Below are 21269 nucleotides of genomic sequence, written 5' to 3' on the forward strand. Positions count from 1 at the left end.
TGGTCATTCTATGCTTTGCCTTTCTTGGTCCTCTTTTGTCTTCATTTGTCTTCCTTGGTCATTCTTTGCTTTGCCTTTCTTGGTCCTCTTTTGTCTTCATTTGCCTTCCTTGGTCATTCTTTGCTTTGCCTTTCTTGGTCCTCTTTTGTCTTCATTTGTCTTCCTTGGTCATTCTTTGCTTTCCTTGGCCCTACTTAGTCTTAATTTGTCTTCCTTGGTTTTCCTTTGGTTTTCTTAGTCCTCCATTTTCTACATTTCTCTTCCTTTGCTTTCATTGGCCCTCCTTTGTCTAACTTGGTCTTCATTTGTCTTCCTTTGCTCTCCTTGGCCCTCCTTAGCCTCCATTTGTCTAACTTGGTCTTCCTTGGCCTTTCTTGGCCCTCCTTTGTCTTCATTTGTCTTCCTTTGCTTTCCTTGACCCTCCTTAGTCCATAATTGTCTTCCTTGGTCTTCCCATACCTTTCTTGGTCCCCCTTTGTCTGCATTTGTCTTCCTTTGCTTTTGGGTTTTCGCACTGAAGTTATTCCGGCTGACACAATGTATCCTTTTCAGGCACATATCACCTTTAAGCCCACCGTGCACCAGCAGCGTAAATGTTCCATTTGCTCTGAAACCCTTCTGGATGGCGACTTCACAATAAAATACGACGTGATGAGAGAAACAACTGCTGGAAACATCCAGGTCAGTTTTCAGGAACCTAAAAAAAAAAATTCCTTTATTCTAATAGGGATGTTCAAGGCTGCTGATTTGGTTGGGAAAATGTAATTTAATGTGAGTAGTCAGTCAGTCATGTGATTCCTCAAGGCCAATGTAATGAAAGCTGCGAGTGTGATGATGTCATGTGATCTCTCAAACCCCTATAAAGTGAAAGCTGGGGGTGTGATTATTTTATGTGATTCCTCAGGGCCAATGTAGTGAAAGCTGGGAGTCTGATGATGTCATATGACTCCTCAAGACCATTGTAGTGAAAGCTGAGAGTGTGATGATGTCATGTGACTCCTCAGGGCCAATGTAGCGAAGGCTGGGAGTGAGACGATGTCATGTGACTCCTCATGGCTAATGTAGTGAAAGCTGGGAGTTTGATGACGTCATGTGACTCCTCAGGGCCAATGTAGTGAAAGTTGAGAGTGTGATGATGTCATGGGACTCCTCAGGGCCAATGTAGTGAAAGCTGAGAGAGTGATGACGTCATGTGACTCCTCAGGGCAAATGTAGTGAAAGCTGGGAGTGTGATGATGTCATGTGACTCCTCAGGGCCAATGAAGTGAAAGCTGACAGAGTGATGACGTCATGTGACTCCTCAGGGCCAATGTAGTGAAAGTTGAGAGTGTGATGATGTCATGTGACTCCTCAGGGCCAATGTCGTGAAATCTGGGAAGGTGATGATGTCATGTGACTTCTCAGGGCCAATGTAGTGAAAGCTGAGAGAGTGATGACGTCATGTGACTCCTCAGGGCAAATGTAGTGAAAGCTAAACGAGAGTGATGACATCATGTGACTCCTCAGGGCCAATGTAGTGAAAGCTGGGAGTGTGATGGTGTCATGGGACTCCTTATGGCCAATGTAGTAAAAGCTACGAGTGTGATGAGGTCATGTGATTTATCAGAGCCAATGAAGTGAACGCTGGGAGTGTGATGATGTCATGTGATCATTTAGAGCCAATCTAGTGAAAGCTGGGAGTGTGCTAGTGTCATGTGACCACTGAGACAGTTTAGTGAATGCTGGGGGTGTGGTTGGGTCATATGATCATCCAGAGCCAATGAGGAGACAGTAAGCATTGTGAACTCATATGGTTATCCAAGTCAATGGAGAGAGCTGATAATGTGGTCACGTGTTCTAATATAAAGCTAACAGAGCCAATGTTGTGGAAGATGGTATCGTGGAGATGCCATGTGATCACTCAGGACCAATCCCATGAAAGCTGGTTTTGTGATGATGTCAGGTAAGCCAGTGTATAGTGAATGATGGTCGTGGAATGTCATGTGATCAATCAGAGCCAATACAATGAAAGTGAACACTAAGGAGCATGCTCCTTCCAGTACATGGACTTTCCATTAATATCATTATTGTTCCATATTTGTATCTCACTCGCAGATCGTCAATGGATACTTTGTACATTACTTCGCTCCCAGCAGTCTCGCCAGGCTGCCAAAAAACGTGGTGTTTGTCATCGACTGCAGCGGATCGATGAGAGGACGCAAGATGCAGCAGGTGACACCAATCATTGATTTGAAAAGAAAATTACAACACCCAGACAGATTCCCCGCAGAGGTGGACTGACGCTGCTCCTGTTCTTCCCATGGAGGTATAAGGTGAAGAGCCGGCGACTCGTCCTTCTGAAAAATACATTTAATTACATCAATCGGAGTGTACAACATACAGTGACTTACGCGTTTCGGCAGCAAGCCTTACTCATAAACCATTATGATTAAGGCCTATTGCCGAAATGCGTAAACCACTGTACTTTGTGCACTTCACACGATGTAATAAGGTGATTTTTTCAGAAGAAGGAGTTGCCGGCTCTTCACCTTATACCTCCAATCATTGATGACATTTCTCAAAGACGGTCTGATAATTGTCGGCTCCAATATCCTGGGATGGAAGGAGGAAATCGACCGATAACAATTACAATAATACAATCTCCGGTGATCACCTAAAAAAGGAAATCTGACGCCCGGATCTCCTCTCCATTATTGTTTCATTATGAGAAACCAACATATACTGTAGCCGTGTAAAAAATATGCAACACTGTACATTATTGCAGCGGAGCTCACAGTCCATCCAAGTTGTCTCTTGAGACGTGTAAGCTGCCTATAGTGCTGTTGTCAGGCTCTGATTGGCTGCCTGGCTCCCCTTCAGTTTTGCACAGGTATACCGGCTCCTCCCCTTCAGTCTTGTACAGGTGTACCGGCTCCTCCCCTTCAGTCTTGCACAGGTGTACCGGCTCCTCCCCTTCAGTCTTGCACAGGTGTACCGGCTCCTCCCCTTCAGTCTTGTACAGGTGTACCGGCTCCTCCCCTTCAGTCTTGCACAGGTGTACCGGCTCCTCCCCTTCAGTTTGCACAGGTATACCGGCTCCTCCCCTTCAGTCTTGCACAGGTATACTGGCTCCTCCCCTTCAGTCTTGCACAGGTATACCAGCTCCTCCCCTTCAGTATTGCGCAGGTGTACTGGCTCCTCCCCTTAAATCTTGCACAGGTGTACTGGCTCCTCCCCTTCAGTCTTGAACAGGTATACCGGCTCCTCCCCTTCAGTCTTGCACAGGTGTACCGGCTCCTCCCCTTCAGTCTTGCACAGGTGTACCGGCTCCTCCCCTTCAGTCTTGCACAGGTGTACCGCTCCCCCCTCAGTCTTACACAGGTGTACTGGCTCCTCCCCTTCAGTCTTGCACAGGTATATCGGCTCCTCCCCTTCAGTCTTGCACAGGTGTACCGGCTCCACCCCTTCAGTCTTGCACAGGTGTACCGGCTCCTCCCCTTCAGTCTTGCACAGGTGTACCGGCTCCTCCCCTTCAGTCTTGCACAGGTGTACCGGCTCCTTCCCTTCAGTCTTGCACAGGTGTACCGGCTCCTCCCCTTCAGTCTTGCACAGGTGTACTGGCTCCTCCCCTTCAGTCTTGCACAGGTGTACCGCCTCCTCCCCTTCAGTCTTGCACAGGTGTACCGCCTCCTCCCCTTCAGTCTTGCACAGGTGTACCGGCTCCTCCCCTTCAGTCTTGCACAGGTGTACCGGCTCCTCCCCTTCAGTCTTGCACAGGTGTACCGGCTCCTCCCCCTTCAGTCTTGCACAGGTGTACGGCTCCTCCCCTTCAGTCTTGCACAGGTGTATCGGCTCCTCCCCTTCAGTCTTGCACAGGTGTACCGGCTCCACCCCTTCAGTCTTGCACAGGTGTACCGGCTCCTCCCCTTCAGTCTTGCACAGGTGTACCGGCTCCTCCCCTTCAGTCTTGCACAGGTGTACCGGCTCCTTCCCTTCAGTCTTGCACAGGTGTACCGGCTCCTCCCCTTCAGTCTTGCACAGGTGTACTGGCTCCTCCCCTTCAGTCTTGCACAGGTGTACCGCCTCCTCCCCTTCAGTCTTGCACAGGTGTACCGGCTCCTCCCCTTCAGTCTTGCACAGGTGTACCGGCTCCTCCCCTTCAGTCTTGCACAGGTGTACCGGCTCCTCCCCCTTCAGTCTTGCACAGGTGTACCGGCTCCTCCCCCTTCAGTCTTGCACAGGTGTACCGGCTCCTCCCCCTTCAGTCTTGCACAGGTGTACCGGCTCCTCCCCTTCAGTCTTGCACAGGTGTACCGGCTCCTCCCCCTTCAGTCTTGCACAGGTGTACCGGCTCCTCCCCCTTCAGTCTTGCACAGGTGTACCGGCTCCTCCCCTTCAGTCTTGCACAGGTGTACCGGCTCCTCTCCTGGACTGAAATAGCTTCCTCTGATTGCACTGCACACTGTGAGCTTCTCACAATGTGCATTAGAAGCTGCAGCAGGTCTGATAGAGCCCCGCCCCATTTTCTGGTTGGAGGATGTCCCAGCATGGGCCCTCCAGCTGTTGCGGAACTACAAGTCCCATAATGCCTCTGCCTTTGAGAATCAAGCTTGTAACTGTCAGCCTTGCAATGCCTCATGGGACTTTTAGGTGAAATATAAGCAGATCAAACTTCAGCTTTAAAATTCTTCCTGGGCTCTTTTTTTTGTAGACATTCGAAGCCTTCACAAAAATCCTGGAAGACCTCCCGGAGGAAGACCACGTCGGCATTTTAAAATTTAACGAAGACATTTCAAAATGGAAGAATAATCTGGTGAAAGCCGCGCCGGATAATATCAAAAGCGCCAAAGAATTTGTTGCAAAGATCACAGCGAGAGGAGGTACGATATAGAGAGTTTGTATGTGGGGCAGGGATGTATGACACCTCGGGGGAGGATACATTGTGACGCTCTCTATAGTTGGATATTATTATATGGTATATACGGAGGGGGGGGGTGTGTGTGACACCTCGGAGGAGGATACAATGTAACACTCTCTATAGTTGGATATTATTATATGGTATATACGGGGGGGGGGGGGTGGTGTGTGACACCTCGGGGGAGGACACATTGTAACGCTCTCTATAGTTGGATATTATTATATTGTATATATCAGGGGGGGGGGTGGTGTGTGACACCTCGGGGGAGGACACATTGTAACGCTCTCTATAGTTGGATATTATTATATTGTATATATCAGGGGGGGGGGGTGTGTGTGACACCTCGGGGGAGGATACATTGTAACACTCTCTAGAGTCGGATATTATTATATGGTATATACAGGGGGGGGCTGGTGTGTGACACCTCGGGGGAGGATACATTGTAACGCTCTCTATAGTCGGATATTATTATATGGTATATACGGGGGGGGGGGTGGGGATGTGTGACACCTCGGGGGAGGATACATTGTAGCGCTCTCTATAGTTGGATATTATTATATGGTATATACGGGGGGGGGGGGTGTGACACCTCGGGGGAGGATACATTGTAACACTCTCTATAGTTGGATATTATTATATGGTATATACGGGGGGGGTGGGTGACACCTCGGGGGAGGACACATTGTAACACTCTCTATAGTTGGATATTATTATATGGTATATACGGGGGGTGGGGGGGGTTTGACACCTCGGAGGAGGATACATTGTAACGCTCTCTATAGTCGGATATTATTATATGGTTTATATGGGGGGTGGGGGGGGGGTGTGACACCTCGGGGGAGGACACATTGTAACACTCTCTATAGTTGGATATTATTATATGGTATATACGAGGGGGTGTGACACCTTGGGGGAGGATACATTGTAACACTCTCTACAGTCGGATATTATTATATGGTATATATAGGGGGGGGGCGGTGTGTGACACCTCGGGGGAGGATACATTGTAACGCTCTCTATAGTCGGATATTATTATATGCTATATATAGGGGGTGGGGATGTTTGACACCTAGGGGGAGGACACATTGTAACATTCTCTATAGTCAGATATTATTATATGGTATATACGGGGGGGGGGGGGGGCTGGTGTGTGACACCTCGGGGGAGGATACATTGTAATGCTCTCTATAGTCAGATATTATTATATGGTATATATAGGGGGTGTGTGTGACACCTCGGAGGAGGATACATTGTAACACTCTCTAGAGTCGGATAATATTATATGGTATATATAGGGGGGGGGGGGGTGTGACACCTCGGGGGAGGACACAATGTAACACTCTCTAGAGTCGGATATTATTATTCGGTGTATCTCGGTTCTCTTTCAGGCACGAATATCAATGCGGCTTTAGTAGCTGCTGCTGAAATGCTGAAGAATGACGGAGCGAGCAAAGTGTTCCCTGAGATCAGCACCTCGATCATCATCTTCCTGTCTGACGGGGAGCCAACCGTTGGTAAGAAGCCCTGAAATTTGGCTCTGCTTTTCTGAAATACCTCAATCAGGAAAATGCCACATTATGACCACTAGAAGGAGCCAAAACAAATATTATACGTGATATGGGGGTTACGTGTGTGAATGCTCGAGACATCTGAAATAAAAAGTCCCCTGAGGGACCCGGAGGATGACCATGAAGACTGGAGCAGCAGGAAATTACATTTCTTTTCTTGAGAGTTTTGTGCCAAACATGATACAATGTAACGGAAGCAGGAGGAGGTTCAAGATTCTACTCCAGGCAGTGGCCAGCCAATCGGGGTCCAGGAGGAGGGTGACGCTCTTTTCACAAGTTACAATGTAGCTTAATATTCAGGAAAATTAAAACATTTCTTAACTTTGTAACTTTGAATGATATTTTCTCCCAGGAGTCATAGATCTGGACACAATAACGAGGAACGTGAAGGGCGCCATGGAAGGCGTGGCCACGCTGTACAGTCTGGGGTTCGGTTGGGATGTGGATTACGGCTTCTTGGAGAAGATGTCATTGGAGAACGGAGGTCTAGCCAGGAGGATCTATGAGGACTCTGACTCCGCCCTACAGCTGCAGGTATGTACAAATATGGCCGACGCAAGAGGCGGGATTCCGTAAACTCGCTGACCTGCTGCAAACGTCCGTTGCAACCCGCGTTCCTCATGGAAGTAAATGACATTGAGATTTATTACTGAACTCCAGTTTGTATGTGGAAGCCATCTTTGGGGTGACTTACATGTGTCCATGTACCTGCCGTCCATAGGTGTGCAGACTACGGCATTAGAGTGTGCGCCCCAGACATGTAAACAAATGTTTTAATAATATATAGATGGTATCAGTAGGGCAGTGGACGGTGTCAGTAGAGCAGTGGATGGTGTCAGTAGAGCAGTGGACGGTGTCAGTAGGGCAGTGGACGGTATCAGTAGGGCAGTGGACGGTGTCAGTAGGGCAGTGGACGGTGTCAGTAGGGCAGTGGACGGTGTCAGTAGGGCAGTGGACGGTGTCAGTAGGGCAGTGGACGGTGTCAGTAGGGCAGTGGACGGTGTCAGTAGGGCAGTGGACGGTGTCAGTAGGGCAGTGGACGGTGTCAGTAGGGCAGTGGACGGTGTCAGTAGAGCAGTGGACGGTGTCAGTAGTGCAGAGGACGGTGTTAGTAGAGCAGTGAACGGTATCAGTAGAGCAGTGGACGGTGTCAGTAGAGCAGTGGACGGTGTCAGTAGAGCTGTGGACGGTGTCAGTAGGGCTGTGGACGGTGTCGGTAGGGCAGTGGACGTTGTCGGTAGAGCAGTGGACGGTGTCAGTAGGGCAGTGGACGGTATCAGTAGAGCAGTGGACGGTATCAGTAGAGCAGTGGACGGTGTCAGTAGAGCAGTGGACGGTGTCAGTAGAGCAGTGGACGGTGTTAGTAGGGCAGTGGACGGTGTCAGTAGAGCAGTGGGCGGTGTCAGTAGAGCAGTGGGCGGTGTCAGTAGGGCAGTGGATGGTGTCAGTAGGGCAGTGGATTGTGTCAGTAGGGCAGTGGATGGTGTCAGTAGGGCAGTGGACGGTGTCAGTAGGGCAGTAGACGGTCTCAGTAGGGCAGTGGACGGTGTCAGTAGAGTAGTGGACAGTGTCAGTAGGGCAGTGGACGGTGTCAGTAGGACAGTGGACGGTGTCAGTAGAGCAGAGGACGGTGTCAGTAGGACAGTGGACGGTGTCGGTAGAGCAGTGGACGGTGTCAGTAGGGCAGTGGACGGTGTCAGTAGGGCAGTGGACGGTGTCAGTAGGACAGTGGACGGTGTCGGTAGAGCAGTGGACGGTGTCAGTAGAGCAGTGGACTGTGTCAGTAGAGCAGTGGACGGTGTCAGTAGAGCAGTGGACGGTGTCAGTAGAGCTGTGGACGGTGTCAGTAGGGCAGAGGACGGTGTCAGTAGAGCAGTGGACGGTGTCAGTAGGTCAGTAGGGCAGTGGACGTTGTCAGTAGAGCAGTGGATGGTGGACGGTGTCAGTAGAGCAGTGGATGGTGTCAGTAGAGCAGAGGAAGGTGTCAGTAGGGCAGTGGACGGTGTCAGTAGGGCAGTGGACGGTGTCAGTAGGGCAGTGGACGGTGTCAGTAGAGCTGTGGACGGTGTCGGTAGAGCAGTGGACGGTGTCGGTAGGGCAGTGGACGGTGTCGGTAGGGCAGTGGACGGTGTCAGTAGGGCAGTGGACGGTGTCAGTAGGGCAGTGGACGGTGTCAGTAGGGCAGTGGACGGTGTCAGTAGGGCAGTGGACGGTGTCAGTAGAGCAGTGGACGGTGTCAGTAGAGCAGTGGACGGTGTCAGTAGAGCAGTGGACGGTGTCAGTAGAACAGTGGACGGTGTCAGTCAGTAGAGCAGTGGACGGTGTCAGTAGGGCAGTGGACGGTGTCAGTAGAGCAGTGGACGGTGTCAGTAGAGCAGTGGATGGTGTCAGTAGAGCTGTGGATGGTGTCAGTAGAGCAGTGGACGGTGTCAGTAGAGCAGTGGACGGCGTCAGTAGGGCAGTGGACGGTGTCAGTAGGGCAGAGGATGGTGTCGGTAGAGCTGTGGATGGTGTCAGTAGAGCAGTGGACGGTGTCAGTAGAGCAGTGGACGGCGTCAGTAGGGCAGTGGACGGTGTCAGTAGGGCAGAGGAAGGTGTCGGTAGAGCAGTGGACGGTGTCGGTAGAGCAGTGGACGGTGTCGGTAGGGCAGTGGACGGTGTCGGTAGGGCAGTGGACGGTGTCGGTAGGGCAGTGGACGTTGTCGGTAGAGCAGTGGACGTTGTCAGTAGAGCAGTGGACGGTGTCAGTAGAGCAGTGGACGGTGTCAGTAGAGCAGTGGACGGTGTCAGTAGAGCAGAGGACGGTGTCAGTAGAGCAGTGGACGGTGTCAGTAGAGCAGTGGACGGTGTCAGTAGGGCAGTGGACGGTGTCAGTAGGGCAGTGGACGGTGTCAGTAGGGCAGTGGACGGTGTCAGTAGAGCAGTGGACGGTGTCAGTAGAGCAGTGGACGGTGTCAGGAGAGCAGTGGACGGTGTCAGTAGGGCAGTGGACGGTGTCAGTAGGGCAGTGGACGGTGTCAGTAGGGCAGAGGACGGTGTCAGTAGAGCAGTGAACGTTGTCAGTAGGGCAGAGGACTGTGTCAGTAGAGCAGTGAACGTTGTCAGTAGGGCAGAGGACTGTGTCAGTAGAGCAGTGAACGTTGTCAATAGGGCAGTGGACGGTGTCAGTAGGGCAGAGGACGGTGTCAGTAGAGCAGTGGACGGTGTCAGTAGGGCAGTGGACGGTGTCAGTAGGGCAGTGGACGGTGTCAGTAGGGCAGAGGACGGTGTCAGTAGAGCAGTGGACAGTGTCAGTAGAGCTGTGGACGGTGTCAGTATAGCTGTGGACGTTGTCAGTAGAGCAGTGAACGTTGTCAGTAGGGCAGTGGACGGTGTCAGTAGAGCAGTGGACGGCGTCAGTAGAGCAGTGGATGGCGTCAGTAGAGCAGTGGACGGTGTCAGTAGAGCAGTGGACGGTGTGATCACAGTGTGAACAGCCTCACATCTTCCCTGCTCCATCCAGAACAAAATACAAAGACCATAGATTGAGTTTAGGACGGTTTTCATCTTTTTGCAGAATTTCTACAAAGAAGTGGCGTTCCCGGTCCTCCTGGATGTCTCCCTACAATATCAAGACCTCCAAGTGAATGATTTGACCCAGAACAGCTTCAATCATTACTACCAGGGCTCCGAGCTGATCGTGGCCGGACACATCGACAATAACGACATCGACGTCCTGAAGGCGCAAGTGACGGCTCAAGGCGTGAGTAGAGCGGATGGTTGGCGCTGTCCTCTCTGTCCTCCTTCCTTGTATGAACTCCTAAGCAATCCCGTGGAAATTATTTGGTTGTAGAGAATATCCGAGACGGTCATGCAAGACAATTGTCTCGAATTTGCCGCCACAGTCTAACATCTTGGCCTTCTGTCCTACTGATGCCGTGTCCAGGGCCGTGTCCCGGGATCGCAGCATCAACCTAAATGACATGCAGTATTATTTTAGGATGGAGTGGTCCTTTAATCTGTCTGTGGGGCTGTGAATGACGTAGACTCTCTCTTTGCGCAGGCGTCCGAGAAGTTCTCCATGAAAGTAGAAACAAATATAAAGGAGGACGATGAGATGGCCAGAGAACAGCGCTATGCGTTTGGGGATTTCACCGAGAGACTGTGGGCCTACCTGACCATCGAGCAGCTGCTGACCAAACAGTAAGTTATCTCACCACAACAGGAGAAGCGGCACCTCTACAAGTTTCCGGATCAAAGATCATTTTATATTTCTCTTCAGAATATCGGCAGAGGGAGAAGAGAAGGGGAACATAACAGAGGAAGCTCTGAGGCTGTGTCTGAAATACGGCTTTGTGACTCCACTTACCTCCATGGTTATCACCACCCCCGAGGATGACAACAACGGGAGGAAAGTCGTGGCCAATAAACCAAAAGAGGGCGGTGAGAGATTAATATCCATGGCCAATAATATGGAGTAGGTCCCCTCCCCCCTGGCTATTAATATGGAGTAGCTACCCTTCCTTCACGGCCATAAATATAGAGTAGCTTCCCTCCTCACATGGCCATCAAATTGGAGTAGCTCTCCTCCCTTCATGGCCATTATTATAGGGAAGCTGCCCTTCCTTCATGGTCTTCTCATGGCCATTAATATGGGGTAGCTCCCCTCCTCTAATGGCCATTAATATGGGGTAGCTCCGCTCCCCCTCATGGCCATTCATATGGAGTAGCTCCCCTCCCGTCATGGCCATTAATATGGAGTAGCTCCCCTCCCATCATGGCCATTAATATGGAGTAGCTCCCCTCCCATCATGGCCATTAATATGGGGTAGCTCCCCTCCCCTCATGGCCATTAATATGGGGTAGCTCCCCTCCTCTCATGGCCATTAATATGGGGTAGCTCCCCTCCCGTCATGGCCATTAATATGGGGTAGCTCCCCTCCCGTCATGGCCATTAATATGGGGTAGCTCCCCTCCCCTCATGGCCATTAATATGGGGTAGCTCTCCTTTAATGGCCATTAATATGGGGTAGCTCCCTTCATGGCCATTAATATGGGGTAGCTCCCCTCCTCTCATGACCATCAATATGGAGTAGCTCCCCTCCCATCATGGCCATTAAAATAGAGTAGCTCCTCTCCCCTCATGGCCATTAATATGGGATAGCTCCCCTCCTCTCATGGCCATTCATATCGAGTAGCTCCCCTCCCTTCATGGCCATTGATATGGAGTAGCTTCCCTCCTCTCATGGCCATTAATAGGCGGTAGCTCCCCTACTCTCGTGGCTATTAATATGGGGTAGCTCCCCTACTCTCATGGCCATTCATATCGAGTAGCTCCCGTCATGGCCATTGATATGGAGTAGCGCCCCTTATCTCATGGCCATTACTATGAAGTAGCTCCCCTCCCGTCATGGTCATTAATATGATGTACCTCCCCTCATGGCCATTATATTGGAGAACACTGGCTTACAATTGGTGTATTAATTCATCCCAAAGGTGTTCAATAGGTCATGTCAGGGCTCTGTGCAGGACACTCGATTTTATCCACACCAAACTGGTCCCATCATGTCTTTATGGAGCTGGTCCCAACTGGTCACCCTATGTCTTCATGGAGCTGGTCCCAACTGGTCACCCTATGTCTTCATGGAGCTGGTCCCAACTGGTCCCACCATGTCTTTATGGAGCTGGTCCCAACTGGTCCCACCATGTCTTTATGGAGCTGGTCCCAACTGGTCATACCATGTCTTTATGGAGCTGGTTTTGTACACAGGGGACAGTCATTGAACAGGAAAGGGTCTTCACCCATAGGTGTGCGCAATGGGTTGACCAGGTGTGCCTGGGCACACCCTAATCACTACGTGCAGTGCAGATTCCCCCTACTGGCCGGGCTTCCCCCATGTTGTTGGAATCAGGAACAAAAGGGGCAAATATGAGGCAGCAGGGTATGGGGTACAGGATGCCAGCGCAAGACCAGGATCTATTAGCGGGCAGTGTCTGGCTAGCAGGGCAAAACACTGAAGCAAAGGGTAATAGTAGACGAGGGACTAAATACCCTCCCAGCAGCCAGCATCGGGTTAGCGATTGATTACTGTAATCTGCTGGGAGACAACCGCTGGTGAACACTGGAACTACAACCTTCTGCTCCGTGAGCTACAGCACCACTAACAGGTGATCCTGACGCCCAGTAATAGACGAATCCTGAGAGCATTTTCCATCTTAGCTACAATTTTAAATGACTGATTATATTATTTTTCAGATGACGCTCTTTCTCGGACTCAGCCACTTACCAGTAAGTTCATTGACTTTTGCAGCTCAGTAATAAGGACGACGTGTTTCCATTTATAGATCTGAAGTGCAAAAAAAAAAACGTAGAAAATCACATTTACCTGTAATATTTGTGCTGATATCGTGGCGTGATGAGCTGTGGAAAATAAATTATTTTACTGTGAAAAAAATAAAAAAAAAATAAAATAGTTAACACACCTGTTTGAGGTTCATTTTAAAAAAGTACTCAGTAAGTATCAAAAGTACCCTCACCAAGACTATCAAATTTTGCGCTAAAGTTGAAGGAAACACTGGTTAACTACCCGAAGTCAAGTAAATTTGAATAAAACCACCCCCCCTTTTTTTTTATATCTCCCCCCCTCTCCCACCCCCCTACCTACCTCTCTTGACCGTTAAAGAATTATACAATTGAATATCCTGTATACTGGTCATGATAGGCACAACAAAAATTCTCTTTGGTGAATTCTACGTTATATAATAAACACTCATCTATGTCTTTTTTTTTGTCTTTAATTACCTTTTCCGAACGATGATTGTTTTATATCGTAAGATTGTAAACTGAGACATCACTTTTTTCGGTTATTTCTTACTACTGTTAAAATAAGCAGTTTTATGATGTATCTATATATTGCTCTGTATGCTTTCATATTCACCCAATAAAACTTGATGAAACGAAAAATAAAATAAAAATGAAGACAGACTCTCTCACCTGGCAATCAGCCTTTTTATCTCATAAAAAGAGATGAAAGAGGGGAACTCTACAGAAGATAAAAAAAAACATAAAAAAAAAATTATGAAAATAAAAATGGTTTCTTACATATAAAATATTATATATAAATAATATTTATATAATATATAAAATAATATATATATATATATATATATATATATATATATATATATATATATATATATATATATATATATATATATATATATATATAAAATAATATTTATAAAATAAGTGTATATACATTTTTTTTTATTGTTATAACTATAAATGTATTCACAAAAACATGGGGTGATCTGATTGTCTCTTCTCTTTCTCTTTACGCAGAAAGTAGAAATGCAGGTATGTCATAATGATGTCATAGGGGTGGGTGATGGGATGGGGGATGTTGTATAGATTTTAGTTTATACATCAATGGCTTCACCAAATTAATACAAAAATAATAATAATAAAAAAAAAATTATAAAATAATAATAAATAGTCTCCACGTGTTATACCGTATTTATCGGGGTATAGCGCGCTCCCGCGTATAGCGCGCACCCCAAAACTTGCCCCGAATTCCTGTGGAAAAAATATTTTTAGTACTTACAGTTTTGGTGTCTTGCACGGCCTCCATCGGCGGCCTCGTCGGGTCCGGCGTCCATCTGCGGCTTCGGGTGTCCTCTTCGTCGGGTCCGGCGTCCTCGCGTCCTCGCCGCTCGTTTCATGTGCCGAGTTTGAATACTGCGCCGACATATACTGAGCGCAGTACACTCGTGTATCGTCGGGCAGGCTCGACTACTGTCGCGCTGACGTCCTGTACGCCCAGGACGTCAGCGCGAGAGGAGCCGAGACTCCCTGAAGATACACGAGTGTACTGCGCTCGGTCTATGCCAGCGCAGTATTCAAACTCGGCGCGGGAAAGCGGGTATCGGCGTATACTGCGCACCCACGATTTTGCCCTGATTTTCAGGGCAAAATAGTGCGCGGTATACGCCGATAAATACGGTAATTATCCTCCTAATACTAATCTAATATACTACAGATAGATAGAGAGCCAAGACTGGCAGATACAATGTAACTAATCTCTCTCTCTCTCTCTCTCTCTCTCTCTCTCTCTCACCCCTCTCTCTCCCTTTCTCTCTCTCTCTCTCTTGTTTATTTTCAGCTCCCCGATCATCAGCATGTGAGTTCTACTAATGCAGAAGATTTTTCATCTTAATAATCCAGTTGAGCTTACACTCTAATACCCCCCCCCCCCCACAGTCACACACTATTATTATTATTATACATTTATATAAAGTAGTAGTAGTGTTGTACAGAGATCACTGAGCCAATCACATCAGTCTCTATACCAGAGGAGCTTACACTTTAATGTCCCCTCCCCCACAGTCACACACTATTATTATTATGTATTTATATAGCTTTGACACATACTGTCATGCAGTACAGATGGGGGTAATGAGCTCTTCTCTCTCTTCTAGTGATTCCGAGGGGGAGAAGTATCTTTCATACTCAGGGTGATGTATATTTTATTGGATACATTGTATGTCTGGAGACCCGTGTGTCATACATGTGGCTCTGTGTATATAGTAATAGTTGATCATGTGATTGCCGTGTCATATATCTCTCACTATGATGTCATTGCAGTGTCACAGCACTCCCGCATATCGAAGCGTAGGAAAGCAAGCGCCCCCCAACGCATCGTCACGGAGGTTGACACCCCGGCCATTTCAGGCATACTGCGTAAGTCATTCCTCGGCTAAACACTGGCAGAGCAGCTGTAAAACTTTTATTTTTTGTAGACTTAGTGAAACATTTGCCGATCATTATTGGAGTCCGGATGGTGAACGTCAGACAAATATAAAAGGTGGATAATAGCGCGGCGCGGATATCATTAGTTTAACATTAAATGTATTATTAATGCGAGACGTGAAAATACCTGAATCATGTGACTTTGTGTCAGCCTCTTCCAATCCCCGGTACAGCAGGGCTCAGAGAGGGCGTGGGAGAAGCAGCACAAGGAGCCAATCAGCTGTTCTGTGTTGCTAGGAGTCAAGCAACTAAGTGGTGAACTCTCACGGGTCTGCTGCTTCTTCTTTCCCTGTGCGGTCACAGGCTGGAAGCAGGGATGGGGGACCTGCAACAAAAAAGAAACAGAGCCAGTATACTGATCATTACGGCGTATCTCTTACGAAAACGGCGTATCTTTACTGCGACGAGCAAGCGTACGTTCGTGAATCGGCGTATCTAGTCATTTGCATATTCTAAGCCGAAATCAACGCAAGCGCCACCTAGCGGCCAGCGGGAAAATTGCACCCTAAGATACGACGGCACAGGAGACTTACGCCGCTCGTATCTTAGCCTAATTTAAGCGTATCTGGTTTCCAGAATACGCTTAAATTTACGCCGGCATAGATTCAGAGTTACGACGGCGTATCTACTGGTACGCCGGCGTAACCCTACCTGAATCCAGCTAAATATACCTAAACTGCAATACATGACCGGTTCTTTACTTAGAGGTCTAATCCTAGAAAATGTCGCAGCCGTCGCAAATTATTCCCAAAATGTGTCTAATATATTTATTTCCTAGGACCGTAAGCTCCACCTAGTGGCCAAAATGCGGTATTTTCCTGTTTGTGGTATTTTAGGAAAATACCGTGTTAGGGCCACTAGATGGCGCTGATGATCATAGGAAAGACGCATATTAGACACATTATGGGGATCACTGAGGAGTGCTATGTGAGTGCTGAAGTATTTATACATGGGGGAGTGTACAGGATACGGCTGGTAATGACATCACTTTCATCTTATTATTATTTCATTATATCTTTATATGGCAGATGATTCGGCTGTCGCATTGATAACTCTACCGTTTCCGTCTGAAAAAATATTCCTGGGAATTGAAGAAACACCCGATACCTGGATCAATCTGTTACACAGTCCGGACCTGGGTACAGAGGAGCTTACACTCTAATGTCCCCTCCCCCCCACATCACATCAGTCTCTGTACAGAGGAGCTTACACTCTAATGTCCCCTCCCCCCCACATCACATCAGTCTCTGTACAGAGGAGCTTACACTCTAATGTCCCCTCCCCCCACAGTCACATCAGTCTCTGTACAGAGGAGCTTACACTCTAATGTCCCCTCCCCCCCACAGTCACATCAGTCTCTGTACAGAGGAGCTTACACTCTAATGTCCCCTCCCCCCCCCCCCAGTCACATCAGTCTCTGTACAGAGGAGCTTACACTCTAATGTCCCCTCCCCCCCACATCACATCAGTCTCTGTACAGAGGAGCTTACACTCTAATGTCCCCTCCCCCCCACACAGTCACATCAGTCTCTGTACAGAGGAGCTTACACTCTAATGTCCCCTCCCCCCCCACACATCACATCAGTCTCTGTACAGAGGAGCTTACACTCTAATGTCCCCCCCCCCCCCACATCACATCAGTCTCTGTACAGAGGAGCTTACACTCTAATGTCCCCTCCCCCCCCCAAAGTCACATCAGTCTCTGTACAGAGGAGCTTACACTCTAATGTCCCCTCCCCCACACAGTCACATCAGTCTCTGTACAGAGGAGCTTACACTCTAATGTCCCCTCCCCCCACATCACATCAGTCTCTGTACAGAGGAGCTTACACTCTAATGTCCCCTCCCCCCCACAGTCACATCAGTCTCTGTACAGAGGAGCTTACACTCTAATGTCCCCTCCCCCCACATCACATCAGTCTCTGTACAGAGGAGCTTACACTCTAATGTCCCCTCCCCCACACATCACATCCGTCTCTGTACAGAGGAGCTTACACTCCAATGTTCCCTCCCCCCCACAGTCACATCAGTCTCTGTACAGAGGAGCTTACACTCTAATGTCCCCTCCCCCACACATCACATCCGTCTCTGTACAGAGGAGCTTACACTCCAATGTTCCCTCCCCCCCACATCACATCAGTCTCTGTACAGAGGAGCTTACACTCTAATGTCCCCTCCCCCCCACATCACATCAGTCTCTGTACAGAGGAGCTTACACTCTAATGTCCCCTCCCCCCACATCACATCAGTCTCTGTACAGAGGAGCTTACACTCTAATGTCCCCTCCCCCCACATCACATCAGTCTCTGTACAGAGGAGCTTACACTCTAATGTCCCCTCCCCCACAGTCACATCAGTCTCTGTACAGAGGAGCTTACACTCTAATGTCCCCTCCCCCCACATCACATCAGTCTCTGTACAGAGGAGCTTACACTCACTGCACACTGTATTGAATAATAAGGTGATATATATTAATATAATGATTTCTCCCCTCCCCCTCAGAGATAACACTGAATGGGAAGCTCTCCCCCGACAGACGCAGTTTCGCTCGGTTGGGATTGGTGAACAGGAAGAAGTCGCAATCGATTGACATTTCGGTGGATAATATTACGGTGATCACCGGACACGACACTCAGACTGTGACCTGGACCTCAGCGCTGCCAGGAGTGCGGTGAGTGTCCGGTGGAATCTCATTGGTAAAGGATATCTGTCAACCGCCCAAAGTGGAGACATCATGTGTCTAATAGGCCCCCCCGGGTGTTTCTGTAAAGAATATCTGTCAACTGTCCTAAGTGGAGACATCAGGGGTCTAATAGGCCCCCAAGTGTTTCCATAAAGAATATCTGTCAACCGCCCAAAGTGGAGACATCATGTGTCTAATAGGCCCCCCCGGGTGTTTCTGTAAAGAATATCTGTCAACTGTCCTAAGTGGAGACATCAGGGGTCTAATAGGCCCCCAAGTGTTTCCATAAAGAATATCTGTCATCTGCCCAAAGTGGAGACATCAGGGGTCTAATAGGCCCCCCCCCCCCGGTGTTTCTGTAAAGGATATCTGTCAACCTCCCGGGGTGGAGACATCAGGGGTCTAATAGGCCCCCCCCCCCGGTGTTTCTGTAAAGGATATCTGTCATCTGCCCAAAGTGGAGACATCAGGGGTCTAATAGGCCTCCAAGTGTTTTTATAAAGAGAACCTGTCATCTGCCCAAAGCTATTACAAGGGGGCTTTTTCACCTCCAACAATTAATAAATTGTCCCGGTAGGCGAGCAGTTAGGTAGCACCAAATAAACCGGCCTATAGCAGAGCAGTCAGAATCGCTCGGGCCCATAGGGGGCGACGTACAGGCTGAACCGCTTATTGGTGACCCCGAGGGGGACACAGTCTATTGATCTGGAGTAAATTCCTGTGAATCTTTCAGGTCTGTGAATAAAGAAGGACGGAAATTATTTCTGACCCTGGAAGGCAGATTCCGCGCCATCGTTTTATTGAAGAAGAACCCCGACTGTCTGAAACTTCACGTAGAGAAAAAGAAGGCGGACTCGGAATTCCACATGGGACTGATCGGTACGGACCGAACCTTTCCGCAGGATTCAAATCTGAACCATCCGAGATCTTATGATTATCTTTTCTGTTCTCCAGGTCAGATGATGGTAGACGATAACATCCTGGTGGAAAGCGATGAGGTCACCGTCCTCGGGGAAAGCTATCCTGCCGAACGGTAAGAACCAGAAATGTTTGGATGGAAGGACCACTGAACCCCAAATCGACTATAAAAGCCCAACACCATCCATAGAAAAGGAAGAGATAGTCCGGGCCGCCACACACCTCACCGGGCCCGAGTGGTTATGGAATGGTTCGTCCAGACCCAAAGCATGCTGTAGAAAAGGACAAGATAGTCCGGGCCGCCACACACCTCACTGGGCCAGAGTGGTTATGGAATGGTTCGTCCAGACCCAAAGCATGCTGTAGAAAAGGACAAGATAGTCCGGGCCACCACACACCTCACCGGGCCCGGGTGGTTATGGAATGGTTCGTCCAGACGCAAAGCATGCTGTAGAAAAGGACAAGATAGTCCGGGCCACCACACACCTCACCGGGCCCGGGTGGTTATGGAATGGTTCGTCCAGACGCAAAGCATGCTGTAGAAAAGGACAAGATAGTCCGGGCCACCACACACCTCACCGGGCCCGGGTGGTTATGGAATGGTTCGTCCAGACCCAAAGCATGCTGTAGAAAAGGACGAGATAGTCCGGGCCGCCACACACCTCACTGGGCCAGAGTGGTTATGGAATGGTTCGTCCAGACCCAAAGCATGCTGTAGGAAAGGACGGGATAGTCCGGGCCGCCACACACCTCACTGGGCCAGAGTGGTTATGGAATGGTTCGTCCAGACCCAAAGCATGCTGTAGGAAAGGACGGGATAGTCCGGGCCGCCACACACCTCACTGGGCCAGAGTGGTTATGGAATGGTTCGTCCAGACCCAAAGCATGCTGTAGAAAACGAAGAGATAGTCCGGGCCGGCACACACCTCACCGGGCCCGAGTGGTTATGGAATGGTTTGTCCAGACCCAAAGCATGCTGTAGAAAAGGACGAGATAGTCCGGGCTGCCACACACCTCACCGGGCCCGAGTGGTTATGGAATGGTTTGTCCAGACCCAAAGCATGCTGTAGAAAAGGACGAGATAGTCCGGGCTGCCACACACCTCACCGGGCCCGAGTGGTTATGGAATGGTTCGTCCAGACCCAAAGCATGCTGTAGAAAAGGACGAGATAGTCCGGGCCGCCACACACCTCACCGGGCCCGAGTGGTTAGCAGGTAAAAGCAGCCTCAGCTCGATTCTTCTAAGCCATGCCCCCAACATGTTTCGTCACTGCATGGAGAACCTCCATGATTAAGCCCAGGGGTGGTGGGGTGAAACATGTTGGGGGCATGGCTTGGATGATTCAAACTGAGGCTGCTTTTACCTGCTAACCACTTGGGTGGAACAAGGTGTGCAGCAGCTGGACTATCTCTTCCTTTTCTACATGCTTTGGATCTGGACGAACCTTTCCCCAGCCTCACTAGTCATCGGGATTCAATTCATCAGCCCTTGTTAGCTTGGGCGGGGGGGCCCTCTAAGCATTAATCACAGACCATTCAACCCTTTGTTTTATTCAAACAAGAGGTAAAGGGGGTACTACCCCAAAATCCCATATGAATTAGATGAGATCCAGGCACCGGTTCCCGGACTCACGTGGTACTTGCCATTTGTTAGTTCAGTAAAGAAGTGAGAGTCCGGCGCCAAAGCATCTTGAGTTGAAAGGAATCATTTTATTTCTCCAACAAGACATAAAAAGGAATCAATTGCTTGTAAAAGATTGACGTGTTTCAGCCTCTAGTGGAGGCCTTAGTCATAAACTGATTTATGACTAAGGCTTCCAGTAGAGGCGGAAATGCGTCAATCTCTACAAGTTTTTTTTTTTTTTTAATCTCTACAAGGAATTATTCCTTTCAAACGCAAGATGTTTTGGTGCCGGACTCTCACTTCTTCACTTGGTTTTATTACCTGGTGATCCTGCCAGTGGATCCTTCACTTTTCTACTTCCTTAAACAAGGTGACAGCACTGTTCCTTCCGCAGTGGAATCGCACAACAGCGCTGGCACCCTGTGGCACCCAGATATGTGGGCCTGGTGTGCCAGCAGGGGGACCCCCAGAAGAGGGCGCACCAGTCTGCCAAAGACCGCCGCTTTAAAGATATTAAAAAGTCTAATATAAACTCCTCCTCTTCCAGATTTCCGACTTGCAACTTCTCTTCCTACGGCGTGAAGACCCCCGCATCGTGTACAAAGGTGACCCTGAAATCCTTCAATGTATTCGCTGGGATCAGCCACGTGGTCCCCGGGATCTTCGACTTTCCACCCAACTCCTAAAATACGAAAACAATAATTTTCTGGACGATCTTATTGGTTGTCTGCCGTGTTTATCTCCGAATAATAAGACTTTTAACGCAATAAATACGTGAAATTTACAGTAAA

The 21269-nt window shown here is 48.9% G+C and overlaps 1 protein-coding gene across 3 annotated transcripts in view; it reads left to right on the plus strand.

Moving 5' to 3' along the window:
- Nucleotides 1–21269, plus strand: part of LOC120944911 (inter-alpha-trypsin inhibitor heavy chain H3-like) — a 27257-nt gene extending 5988 nt beyond the window's left edge. The window contains exons 6-23 of one of the 3 annotated variants that reach the window (XM_040358671.1): nucleotides 553–681; nucleotides 2095–2211; nucleotides 4691–4859; nucleotides 6286–6411; nucleotides 6818–6999; nucleotides 10022–10207; nucleotides 10508–10647; nucleotides 10727–10887; nucleotides 12701–12733; nucleotides 13787–13801; nucleotides 14607–14624; nucleotides 14923–14958; nucleotides 15089–15184; nucleotides 16282–16392; nucleotides 17756–17924; nucleotides 18670–18815; nucleotides 18891–18969; nucleotides 21026–21269. In XM_040358671.1, the coding sequence (XP_040214605.1) occupies nucleotides 553–681; nucleotides 2095–2211; nucleotides 4691–4859; nucleotides 6286–6411; nucleotides 6818–6999; nucleotides 10022–10207; nucleotides 10508–10647; nucleotides 10727–10887; nucleotides 12701–12733; nucleotides 13787–13801; nucleotides 14607–14624; nucleotides 14923–14958; nucleotides 15089–15184; nucleotides 16282–16392; nucleotides 17756–17924; nucleotides 18670–18815; nucleotides 18891–18969; nucleotides 21026–21164 (2052 nt within the window). In that variant the 3' untranslated portion in view covers nucleotides 21165–21269. The remainder of the gene's footprint in view (nucleotides 1–552; nucleotides 682–2094; nucleotides 2212–4690; nucleotides 4860–6285; nucleotides 6412–6817; nucleotides 7000–10021; nucleotides 10208–10507; nucleotides 10648–10726; nucleotides 10888–12700; nucleotides 12734–13786; nucleotides 13802–14606; nucleotides 14625–14922; nucleotides 14959–15088; nucleotides 15185–16281; nucleotides 16393–17755; nucleotides 17925–18669; nucleotides 18816–18890; nucleotides 18970–21025) is intronic. The other 2 variants (XM_040358673.1, XM_040358672.1) reach the window with 2 other exon arrangements.

The sequence above is a fragment of the Rana temporaria genome, chromosome 7, assembly GCF_905171775.1.
Source record: "Rana temporaria chromosome 7, aRanTem1.1, whole genome shotgun sequence".
Taxonomy (NCBI): Eukaryota; Metazoa; Chordata; class Amphibia; order Anura; family Ranidae; genus Rana; species Rana temporaria.